The 12,995-nt window shown below is 48.7% G+C and overlaps 1 protein-coding gene across 23 annotated transcripts in view; it reads right to left on the minus strand.

Annotated features, from left to right (window-relative positions):
* Nucleotides 1–6,820: 6,820 nt before the first annotated feature.
* Nucleotides 6,821–12,995, minus strand: part of cadpsa (Ca2+-dependent activator protein for secretion a) — a 736,161-nt gene continuing 729,986 nt past the window's right edge. For all 23 annotated transcript variants that reach the window (XM_038810550.1, XM_038810549.1, XM_038810561.1 and 20 more), the window contains one exon: nt 6,821–8,101. In XM_038810550.1, the coding sequence (XP_038666478.1) occupies nt 7,922–8,101 (180 nt within the window). In that variant the 3' untranslated portion in view covers nt 6,821–7,921. The remainder of the gene's footprint in view (nt 8,102–12,995) is intronic.

The raw sequence follows: 12,995 nt of genomic DNA on the forward strand, positions 1-12,995 counted from the left end.
ATGCCGCATGTCCTTCGAGGACCTGCCGGACAGGGCATGCAGGAGGAGACTCCAGATGAGCCGGGAGACCGTCGGCCATGTCACATGATGGCACACCTGGCACCGCATGGAACTGGGGGAGGACATGCTACCCCGGTGGCTGTCAAGGTTACGGTGGCCCTGAACATTTATGCCACGGGATCGTTCCAGTCGCTGAGTGGGGACCTGTCCGATATCTCCCAGGCATCGGTGCACCCGTGCAGTGATGGATGCCCTGTAAGACATTGTGGACTGGCCTATCCAGTTCCCTGTGGGAACAAGGGTTACCCATTGCGGTCATGGCTGATGACGCCGATACGGAGGCCACAGACCGACGCAGAGACCCGCTACAATGAGGCCGATGCAGCAACCAGGGGTGTGGTGGAGAGGTGCTTTGGGCTGCTGAAGGTGTACTTCAGGTGCCTGGACCATTCTGGAAGGGCTCTCCAGTACTCGTCGGAGAGGGTCGGCCGCATTGTTGTGGTCTGCTGCGTCCTCCACAATATAGCCCAGCAGAGGGGCGATGTGCTGGAGGAGGAGGTGGAGGAGGAGGCAGAGAGGGAGCCTGGGGAAGGGCACGGCTCTCCAGATGAGGAGGATGGGGAGGGTGAGGGCAATCAATGGGACACGGGGGCCGGATATGGAGGGGAGGCTGCACGACGCCACCGGCTTGGCCAGCGATCACGGGAGGCATTGATCGCCGCACGCTTCACCAACTAGGTGGTAGGGGCTCGCTGAGCACGGGCACTGACCCCACTGTACGGCACCACCTCACCACCCTCCACTCCCACATCACACAACACCCATGAGACACACCTCCCCCCACCACCCACCACCCTTGCCTCCCACACAACCTCATGCACCGCACCCCTCCATTACACATCCACCTGCGGCACAACGGGCTGGGCTCACATGGTTACTTGTGGAAGCGGGTGCGGTCGATGCCATGGAGGATGATGACAGCCTGCTCTGCAATGAGCTATCAGCTCCAAATCGTTAGACAATGTCTGATTCATGGTCACAGTTACACCCTCCACCTGGGTGGTCCCTGTGCGTGCTGGGCACTCCATCGCATGGCCCTGTCGAATTGATGTGTCTGGGTGGCGTGGACGTCTGGGGCGGCACACATTATACCCACCGGGGCTCAAGTTCATTCACCCATCGTCCACAGTGGCACTCAGTCCCCTATCCGACCCCGCAGGCATCGGGCATAGCACAGAGTCAGCTTGCGTTGGTGTAACAGTGAGTTTAATTAGAAAGGTTATATACATGTGCCCTAGCCCCGATAACTAAACTGTGCCCTGCACTCGTGCCAACTTATTAGATGCCTATCTTCCTGGCCTTATGGGCCCTCCCACTACATCTCTGTACCTCCCCAGATGGTACAGCAGGAGTGGAGGCGGACTACTGAGACTCCTGCCCTGCAACTTGGCTCCCCGTCAGCGATCATTTCCTGTGACGGCCCAGCTTGGATGTGCCAGGCTGCTCCTCGGGCGTTCTCGATGGCGTGATGCCACCCTGTTCTGCCCGTTGCCCACCAGATGTACCAGGGACGGAACGAGGGGAGTCCGAGGTGCTGCGGTGTTCCGGGACCTCCCCTGCAGGAGTCACCGGCATGCGCCCCACCCCCTACCCTCTGCTCCCTCAGAGTGACCGGTGGCCCCGGGCCTCTCTATGTGGCGGGGGTGCGAGCGGAGACAAGCCCCAAGGCACTACCGACACCTGGTGCTGCCAGTCCTGGAGGACAGCTGTGGTATCGACCAGGGGCCTTACATCAGCAGCGATGGAGCTCAGGGAGTGGGCCATCCCTTTCTGGGAATGCGCCACCTCCCTCTGAGCTTGTGCGACACCACCCAGCATCTAGGCCAGGCCGCCGATGCTCTCAGCGATGGCCTGCTGAGATTCGGCCAGACTGCGGAGAAATGGAGACTGTTGAAATGTCCAGCTGGCTCTGGCACATATCTGCCTGTGAGAGGGCAGCCCTATCCTGGGCCACGGATGACGCATGAAGCCCCACGCCTTGCATAACCTGACCCATGGCCAACACCATTGCCCCAATCGCAAATGCCACCCGTGCAGTGTTCGCCTGGGTGGCAGCCATGACTGGCACTACTCCCTGTTCCTGGACGCGGATGGACTCCTCCACCTGCATCTGCTGGATGCCTGCCGTCATCCTGTTGTCTCGTCCCTGGGTGTCTAACTTCATCGGGTCTAGGGATGGGTCTGGTAAGTCCAGGAACCCGGGAACCGTCTGGGCGGCAGCTGGTTGCTGGGGCTGGGCTGCCCTCCGACTGTCTGGCCCCTCGGCTGCTCCACCGTACCGGTACGGCTGTGTGGTAAGCACCAGTCACTGCCCCAGAAGCCTCATCACTAAAGTGCCCAACTGAGGTGATAGTCTCTGCGATTGGTGTAGGAGATAGCAGTGCTGAGAAGTCAAGGTCGTCGTCGGAGCCAAAGTACGGGGTCTCCTGCGCCGACCCCTGGCCCGATGGTCCCTGGGTCACCTTCATCTGCGTGCCACTGTCCGGTCTGTCAGTGCTCTGGGTTGCCATCCTGTGTGTGTCAGTCCTCTGTGTGTCAGTTTCCTGTGTGTCAATCCTCTGTGTGTCAGTGTCCTCGGTGTCGTGTGCATCTGGGTCCTGGGTAGCGTGTCCTGGCTTTCGGTGTCCGTCCTCTGGGTCTCAGTGTCCTGGGTCTCTGTGTCAGTGGAAGGGCTTCCATGGCACCTGGCCTCCCCACCATGGCCTGCATCCCTGGGGGCCACTGGACCTGGCGCTGGCCGTGGGTGTGCCACCCCAGATGGGCTGGGACCACCGGCGGCTGGTCTTGTAAGACACAAGACAGCATGTATCATTAGACAGGTGGCTGGCAGTGAGGGGGGTGCAGTTGGGATGGGTGAGGGGGATGCAGTGAGCCATGGGGTGGAGAGGGTGCAGTGGGGCATGGGGGGGGATGGGGTGGAGTCAGGCAGAGGAGTCTCACTTGCTGGTTCGTCGCCGACCTGGCAGCCGGCAACCTCCCGGTCCTCGGCTCCGCCTGCGAGGTCCAATGCCCTCTGCTCATGGATGGTGAGGGGGTGCAGTGCAGGTGGACCCCCTCGAGTTCTCTCCCGTTCCCTGTTGATGTGGGCAGTCTTATCCTGGGGGTGGGGAAACAACACCAGTGTTAGGCAGGCCGACGCAGGCAGCAGAGATGTTGGGTAAATGGTGGCTTGGCAGCACAGGGCACCTGGCCAAACCACATGGCATGGGTGGGTGCAGCCTATGTGGGTCAGGTAGGGGGTTGCGCCATCCCCCTGGGGGGTGGGGGGCGCCTTTCACATGTGTGGGTGGTATGCAGGAGTGGTGCCAGGGGCACGTCAGTCACTGTGTACTTACCCTGCCTGCCCTCGTAAGGTCGTGCATCTTCTTGCTGCACTGTTCGCCGGTACGTGGGGTGTGCCCCACAGTGCTGACGGCATTGTCCACCTCCCTCCAGAAACGCTGGATGGTGTTGCACAGGTGGTGGTGTCCACATCTGGGGACCGCCCTCCTCTCCTCCATTGCGTCCAGCAGCGTGTCCAGGTGGTGGTCCCTGAACCTCGGGGCGGCACGGTGGGCGGCGGCCATCTTGGGACTGAGCGCTGCTCGCGCACCTTAAGCGACGCGGGCCAGCATCATTGACGCGTTGTGCCTATCCAATGCCGGTCTGGGGCCGCTACCCCCCGCTTCTCGTGGCGCTTGTGCTAGCCCCCTTTGCTAGCCAGAATCGCTACTCACAGCGGCCCGTTCCCGCCTTTGTAAAACGTTCCGTTTTTTAACGACGGTGTCAACACTTAGCCGCTGGATCGGAGAATCCCGCCCAATATTTCTAAATAGTTTAAGTGTTGGAAAACACAGCAGGTGGATGAAACAGAACCTCAAAGTGGACAAAATGTTCTTCTTGATGGTGGGATTAGGTAGGCAGGTCAAATGTCTTTCATGCATCAGTGCAGACACAATGGGCCAAAGGCCCTCTTCTGCACTGTATTATTCTGTGAATCATACATGCAGTTGGGAGGATAAGCATCAGATGAGAACAATGAGTGGGCGGGAGGGGGGAGGGGTGAAAGAACGCAAGGGCAAGCAGGAGGAACAAAGCCGCAAAGGACCCGTCCGAGGGCAAGCTAAGGCCCAAACCAAATGCCTGTAAGTACATGTTTTGGCCGTATTGGGAAATGTAAAATATGTAGGTCAACTAAAAGGGGTAACGATCACAGTAGTTGTGAAGATACTTTCTGCGTTGGTTTTGCCACGCTTTTGTAATTTATAAATTGTTGGATATAAAACGAGTGGATGACTGCAAATGACATTATAAAATTAGATTGGAATAAAATTAGGACTAATTGTAATAAATTTCCTAATAATTAAGAGTGAGAAAAAAAACCATGAGAACTACAGAAGGAAATGTGACAGGTGGTGTGTGCTTAAATTTGAGGCTTTTAATATATTTTGGATATTGGAAATGAATGTCCACAAGTGTTTTCCCATTTCTCCATTGTAACCTCCTCTTAAAACTGCCACAATTAGTCAGTTTTTCCCAGATCCCCATGGCATTTTTCCCATTGCGCCAGTGGATAAATGGGAGAATCCGCACAGAAATGTCACCACAAAAATCTATATTATTTCTATTAAATTATATTACACTGATTAAGCATGAAATAAGTTCTGCACTTCACAGGGTTACACTTAGCAATATCCCTGTATATCTCATATTTGAGTTTTCACACAATGCAACACATTGTAATTGACTATGACAAACAGATTAACAGTAGGGCATTGAGCCTTGTTGTCAAGATGGTAATCTAAAATATAAGTGTATTACTAACTGTAATAAACCAGTGATGGCAAGGCATGAACATTTGCCCCAGATTTTGAACATACTTGTAGATAAGGCTAAAAAATAACTTAATACATTTGTTATGTACATATTTATATAGATGCTCTGGGTTCCATTTTGCAATGTAGCACTTGATTGACCATTTGAACATAAACATAAGCCCTCACTTCCACCCTATCCCCGTAACCCAATAACCCCTCCTAACCTTTTTATTTTGTAGTGAATTTCCTGGATGTTTAATATTGGATGAAACAGAACCTATTATCATCTTTGCCTAAGATCCAGTGAACTCAAAGGTACAGGATCACTTTGAAATAAAATGCTACCGTAGTTTTTGTAAATGTTTACACAGACCTTTCACCCACAGCCGATGTTATTCCGAAATAAGATTTGGCGGTCATTCATCACAATAACTTTTAAACATGATAGTGGTAAGTTGGTTTCAACCCTGTATTTTTCCTGGCACTTTCTGTTGTAGTTTAATTCTCAATATTGTGAACATGGCAAAAAATATTGAGTCCGATTTTCCCACTGCATCTCTCCTGGGCGCAGTATTCACCCGGTGTCCAAGAGTTAATGGCCGTGTCTGCGAGGCCTCAACTGGGCGCTGTTTAGTACTGGTTTCCACAATTTGGACCAGGCATAGAACATAGAACAGTACAGCACAGAACAGGCCCTTCAGCCCTCGATGTTGTGCCGAGCAATGATCACCCTACTCAAACCCACATATTCACCCCATACCCGTAACGCAACAACCCCCCCCCTCAACCTTACTTTTTAGGACACTACGGGCAATTTAGCTTGGCCAATCCACCTAACCCGCACATCTTTGGACTGTGGGAGGAAACCGGAGCACCCGAAGGAAACCCACGCACACACGGGGAGGACGTGCAGACTCCGCACAGACAGTGACCCAGCCGGGAATCGAACCTGGGACCCTGGAGCTGTGAAGCATTTATGCTAACCACCATGCTACCGTGCTGCCCGAAAATGAAATGAAATGAAAATCGCTTATTGTCATGAGTAGGCTTCAATGAAGTTACTGTGAAAAGCCCCTAGTCGCCACATTCCAGCACCTGTTCGGAGAGGCTGTTACGGGAATTGAACCGTGTTGCTGGCCTGCCTTGGTCTGCTTTCAAAGCCAGCGATTTAGCCCAGTGTGCTAAACAGCCCCATGATGGCACCTGGGGGGGGTCCTCAAAGGCCATTTGAGCTCTCCGGGTGGTCGGGGAGAGGGTAGGGTACTACCCTAGCACTTACCCTGGCAATGCCACCCAAATACCCTGGCAATGCCAAAATGGCACTCCCATTGTGCCCAAGTTGGCACTGCCAGGGGCACTTCCATGTTGCCAAGGTGCCCGGGTGTCAGTTTGGCACTGCAAAGGGTCGGGGTCTGGGGGTGGGGCATGCCCATGAAAGTGAGGGGGGAATAAGGGGGGGGGGGGGGGTTGAGGGGGCTACAGAAAGGCTGGGGGGGGGGGAGGGGGGGTGAAGGCAGTGTCCTGAATGCACGGTGTCCTGAAAGCGCAGGATCTGAAAAGGGGGGGGGCGGGGGGTGAAGGCAGTGTCCTGAATGCACGGTGTCCTGAAAGCGCAGGATCTGAAAGAGGGGGGGGGGGGGGGGTGATGGGGAGTGTAGAGACAGGGCAGCCTTTCGAACTGGCACCCCAAACTCTTAGGAGCAGGTCCTGTGAGCTCAGCTCCCCAGTGCCAGAAAAGCTTCAAAATGTGGCCTCGACAGGGAGAAACTCGCCGAGGTCCCATAAAAATGGCTAGGTGTCTTTGAAAAGCAGTGTCAATCTCGGCACCACAGCCGTCATGAAACACCCCACTAAACGCACCCGAAACCGGACAAATGTCTCCGGTGAATTGTGCCCATTACGTGAGGACATTGCGATGGTATAGAATAGCATATTTACAAGACACTTTAAAAAAACACAAGTGATAGGTGTTTGTACAATTAATTTACTAAGAATCCAGAGTTTTCCATGTTACAGCTGTGGGCTTTTATAAGGCCAAAGCAGATGGATTATTCCACCACCAGCTACTTCACACAGAAACTAATAGCTTTTGGAGGAAAAGGAAATCCCTTTGTCATGCATTTTACAGCATTGTATATACAAGAAACCAACTGTGAAACAAGATGTGTGAAAAAAATGGACAAACAATGTGAAGATATCTCACATTACTCAAATAACACATTTGAACAGGAAGTTGTGCAGTCGAGAGCATTTAAATTCAACTTTGACTGAGGCTTAATTTAAAAAGACAGATGAACAAATTGAGTACACTTCAGATTTTTGGAGATAATTCATTAGGATTACCCAATATACATTGCATAATACTTCCTTGTGTATACATATATATAGAACTGGGTGCTATTAATTTGGGCATAGATGTACCACTTCCATAAATCCCAAAGGAAAAACTCAATTCAGAAAGCATTTGAAAATAAGACTGTTGCAACACCTTCTTCTGCATGCCTCTTCTGCATACGTAGAAATGCATTCAAGGAGGAATTTAACAAGGAGGTACACCAAAATGAAAAATGAATGCCGAACAAAAATGTATTAGGGTTATTAATAAAACTTATATATCACACTTATACAAGGACATTTTCTTTTTAAGCACTTGGCAGCCAGTAAAGGAATATAAATAAATAAATAAAATTACCTAACTCACTCGTCTCCACAACATTTTACCATCAAGATATATATATATACATTACATTGATGAAGCGCCAAATAGGTTCTGCATTTAACAGGGACACACCTAGCAATATTCCTACATATCTCACTTAACATTATCAAACAATGGATACTCCATATTGCTTATGAACATATAGAAATTAATTTAGAAATAAATGATTTAAATAAGTGCTAAATTTTTCTCACAGCTAAAATTTCAATCTGACTGATAACAGTTCCCTCATTTCAATTACATGGAGTTGAAAAACAAGATCCTATTTTGGCTAACTGAATAAAGAGTGGTACATGCATTTGTCACCAGGCTATGTCAAAATTTAGCCTCTAAATCTAACTGTGGTCTAATCTTCATCCTCGTCTTCTTCATCGCTGTCCTTCATTGTAATCCCTTGGAGACCACCTCCTTCAGAAACTGATGCTGTGGCTTCTTCTACAGTCAGTCTGTTTCGAATTGTCTCATAGGTCTTACTGTTCAATGTCGAATCCAGTACTCCCTGCAGCCTGAAGTCTCGATAAGCTTTCTATAAGAGTCCAAAGATATAGGACTTGACTTCTATTAACTTGCAGAAGCATCATTATATATTAAGAATCATTCTTTACTGATTTTCTTTTGGACAATACATGGCAATTTTAAAGTCGTACATTTCAATCATCTTCATACATAGAACATAGAACATAGAACAGTACAGCACAGAACAGGCCCTTCGGCCCTCAATGTTGTGCCGAGCCATGATCACCCTACTCAAACCCACGTATCCACCCTATACCCGTAACCCCCCCCCTTAACCTTACTTTTATTAGGACTCTACGGGCAATTTAGCATGGCCAATCCACCTAACCCGCACATCTTTGGACTGTGGGAGGAAACCGGAGCACCCGGAGGAAACCCACGCACACAGGGGGAGGACGTGCAGACTCCACACAGACAGTGACCCAGCCGGGAATCGAACCTGGGACCCTGGAGCTGTGAAGCATTTATGCTAACCACCATGCTACCCTGCTGCCCCTAAACTTAATCTTAAGCACTGTATTTTAAAAAATGTTAGAAAGTACAACCAATATGCTAACAGGTTTTTTAAATCACAAAATCACTCATAAAGATGTTTCTCACTGGATTGTAAAAATGGAAATGTCTGAGTTTTAAATACCTGGTTAATATTAACGCTAAACTATGTACTCACCCCACTTCAATGTTTATTTGAAAGAATGTCCTCTGTGATGCCAGGGGTGTTGCAAAGAGTTTTAATGTTCCTGTCTGTACAGATCTACAATCTATCTAGGAGTTAGCCAGGATACAAATATAAATATTGACATAACTCTCATTATGCAAAACTCTCGGGACAATTTAATTCAACTTGGGCACATTTTTCACCATGCACTGCGAAATTGATAGAGTCAGGGAAAAGAAATATTTAGGCCCATCATGCAGATATCCACAGGACGTTTGAGCATGTGTGAAATATATTACATCTTCCTATGATCAGTAATGAGCTGGATTGGCTTTTTAACCATTGACATTTCATAGGTGTACTGCAGACTTGTCTGGCTCAATTATGGAGTAGAGTTTGCTATAGTTTTTTTAAAATTTAGAGTACCCAATTCATTTTTTCCAATTAAGGGGCAATTTAGCATGGCCAATCCATCTACCCTGCACATCTTTTGGGTTGTGGGGGAGAAATCCATGTAACACGGGGAGAATGTTCAAACTCCACACAGACAGTGACCCAGGGCCGGGATCGAACCTGGGACCTCCGCGCCATGAGGGGGCAGTGCTATCCACTGTGCCACCGTGCTGTCCGAGTTTGCTATAGTTGATTGTAATTCCATTGCCTCAAATTTTCTCTTGGAGTCTCCTTGACCCTAAACCAAGCCCAAAGAGGATAATTAGTCGTTAGACAGCTGACAAGGATAGACTCAGATGCTGACAACTGGAAACAGATATCACAAATTTAGCACAAGGACCAGGTGAGAAGCACAAAAAGGGCGATTCAGAGGCCTCATCGTGCCCGCCTTGGGTGTCAGGGCAGAGCTGTCGTTGAATCTTGCGAGAGGCCTTGTGGAAGATTTGCAATGCTCAAAATCCCTCGTGGGATTTAACAAAGTCTCGCAAGACATCACCATCTGGATCTCGCCCTCACTGGGTGTGAGCCATTAGGCGAGCCTTCTTGGAAGTGTGTAACAGTCGACACACAAAAGGGTCAATATGAGCATACTCGCTTGCCCTCTGGGGTCTCATCAACGTGCGCCCTATTCCAGCGGATCATAGAGAACATATTCCAAGGGTTATCCAAAGCAACGGTGTACTTGGATGACATCCTGGTCACGGGAGTTTCAGAATGAGAGGACTTGGCGATTCTAGAAGAGTTCTTGAGAAGTTTCTCGAGAGCTGGGGTATACCTGAAGAGGGAAAAATGTGTTTTTCAAGCAAATGAAGTAACCTACTTGGGCTATCGAGTGGATAAAAAGATTTATATTTGGTAGAGGACAAGGTGAAGACCATCAAGAAAGCACCAACTCCAAGTAAAGCCACGTGTGTTAAAATCCTTCCAGGGATTAGTAAATTATTCCTGGAAATTTATCCTGAATTTGGCCTCATTACTGACGATCCCTGTGCATATCCTACTACAGAAGTACCACAGATAGTCTTGGGAGGCACCATAGGTGGCGACTTTCAATAAAGTTAAACAACAACTGCTGTCATACAACATATTGGCCCATTTTGACCCGAAGAAGGAACTTGTTTTGACATCTGATGCTTCCTCTTATGGGGTTGGGGCGGTATTTTCACACCGCAAAATAGATGGAACAGAAAGGCCTATAGCATATGCATCCAGGACCCTTCGGGTGCTGAGCGGAGATTTTCTCAAATTGAGAAAGAGGGCTTGGCGGTCCTGTTTGGTGTAAAAAAGTACCACCAATACGTCTATGGTAGGCATTTCATAATGGTAACTGACGACAAGCTCTTCTTGGGACTTCTTAAAGAGGATAAAGCAATTCCCCATTTTCCTCTGCTCGGTTACCGCATTGGGCCCTGTTACTTGACGCTTACGAATATTTTTCAGCGTGTCTGCGTGGGTTTCACCCCCACAACCCAAAAGATGTGCAGGATAGGTAGATTGGCTACTCTAAATTGCCCCTTAATTGGAAAAAATAATTGGGTACTCTAAATTTATTTTAAAAAAAAGAATATTTTTCAGAGCACCGCCTTGGAACCTAGATAGCTAACGTGTTGAGTTGCCTCCCATGACCCACAACCCCGGCTCCTTTACCAGCATTGGAAGAGGTCGCGATGACTCAAACATTTCTGGAGACTTTGTCGGTGCCCGCAAGGCAAATCAAGGCCTGAATGCAAAAGACTCCAACTCTGTCTAAACTAAAGTACATGATCATGAACGGTGGTTCCCAAGGACAACCTTTAATGAAATTAAACCCTATCTGACTAGAAAGACAAGCTCAGTGTTGAGGGCAATATCATTCTCTGGGGGTCCCGGGTAGTTGTCCTTCACCAGCAGTAAATTCCAAAACGTCATGCCATCCAATGGTATCTGACACATCTGAACAGCACTTTACCTCCTGTCATCAAATGGACTATAGTAACGCGGTGCAGAGTTTTAAAACTGGCATGAAAAAATACAGAGACCAAATCGGCATAATTTTTAAGCAACTATAGGACTACTCCTCTCACAACAGGAATCACCCAGCGGAACTATTAATGGGATGGTGGCTTCATATGAGAGTAAGCCCACTATTCCCAAACCTGGCAGGAGGGTGGTATCCCAACAAGAGAACCAGAAAAGAAATTACGACTCTGCAAGAACAGAAAGAACATTCAAGACAGGTGATCAGGTTTACGTGAGGAACTTTGGAGATGCTCCCATCTGAGTCCTTGGGATCATAATGGAGAAAATGCGCTCAGCGTCTCACAAGGTGAAGGTCCAGGGTAAGGTCATAAAGAAACACCTGGACCACCTCACGAGCAGGAAGTCCGCCCCCGATCAAGCCTTGTTACTGGCTATGGAGGTAACTGCTGCCAGTACAGAGTGACAGCTTGAAGACTCAGTGCCCGTCCCACGGATAACAGGGCACGGGCTCGTAAATGGAAGTGGAGGAAGCTAGTGACCTCACTGAAGCAGATCCCAAAGAGGAATCTGCGTCAGTAAGTCTTTGGAGCTCCCTCTGGAAACGAAGGTCCCCAATTCGGTTCACACCACCAGATCTGGTCTCATCCTCAAGTGACCTCAGACTGATCGCCAAGCGGTGGAAGGATGTTATGGTGGTGACAAAGGACAGGGGATCATCACTAGATCTCCCTTTGTGGAGTATGAACTTTCCAATTGAGCAGCGGGAACTCGCACAATGTGAAATGAACAGCGGGAGTTTAAAACCCGCTGTTTCAACCTGGGCCAGTATTCTGTAGGTCCCCAGGCTTGGACTTGTGCGCTGTAAGCCGTGGCTGTGGCCTTTCCCGTTATGTAAATAAAAAGGTATGCTGTTGGAACACTGGCCTTGGCAAGATTGTTATAATTTAAAAAAAGTATTGCACAGCAATTTCAACCTATTTGTACAAACTGAACTCTACAGATAATATTGCCCTTGAAGGGCAGCACGGTGGTGCAGTGGGTTAGCCCTGCAGCCTCACAGCGCCGAGGTCCCAGGTTCGATCCCGGCTCTGGGTCACTGTCTGTGTGGAGTTTGCACATTCTCCCCGTGTTTGCGTGGGTTTCGCCCCCACAACCCAAAAATGTGCAGGGTAGGTGGATTGGCCACACAAAATTGCCCCTTAATTGGAAAAAATGAATTGGGTACTCTAAACTTATAAAAAAAACACTTAAAATTTTTAAAAAAAAATATTGCCCTTGAAACATTTAATTAAAAATGATTAAATGATTTAGTAGTGGATATGCTATGACATTGCTTGTGGTGAGTGAAAGAGCAAACAGTTTTACAATAATTGAGTGTTATGCCCCAACACACATGGCATTGTTGTGAAGACAACCTATTTATGATATTACATATTTTATTAGATAGCAATTGAGATTTTTTATGGATGTTTTGAAGATCAAATTGTGCATTTCTGTCCAATGATCTGTGAACAATATAAATCAATTTTTTTTGATTTGATTATTATATATTGGTTTACCGAGGTACTTAATTTGTGCATTTAGAAAGCCGGGGATAAACAGATGCAAGTATTAGGTTTCAGGTAAGTACTGGGCATGCTGCAACACTTCAGAGTGTGAGAGGGTTTTCTAGAGGTGCAAATTTGTCAAGTTGTAATCTAATTGCTTTGGTGGCACGGTGGCGCAGTGATTAGCACTGCTGCCACACGGCGCTAAGAACCCGGGTTCGATTCTGGCCCTGGGTCACTGTCCGGATGGAGTTTGCACATTCTCCCCGTGTTTTCGTGGGTCTCAC

This window comes from Scyliorhinus canicula, chromosome 11 (assembly GCF_902713615.1).
Source record: "Scyliorhinus canicula chromosome 11, sScyCan1.1, whole genome shotgun sequence".
Classification (NCBI taxonomy): domain Eukaryota; kingdom Metazoa; phylum Chordata; class Chondrichthyes; order Carcharhiniformes; family Scyliorhinidae; genus Scyliorhinus; species Scyliorhinus canicula.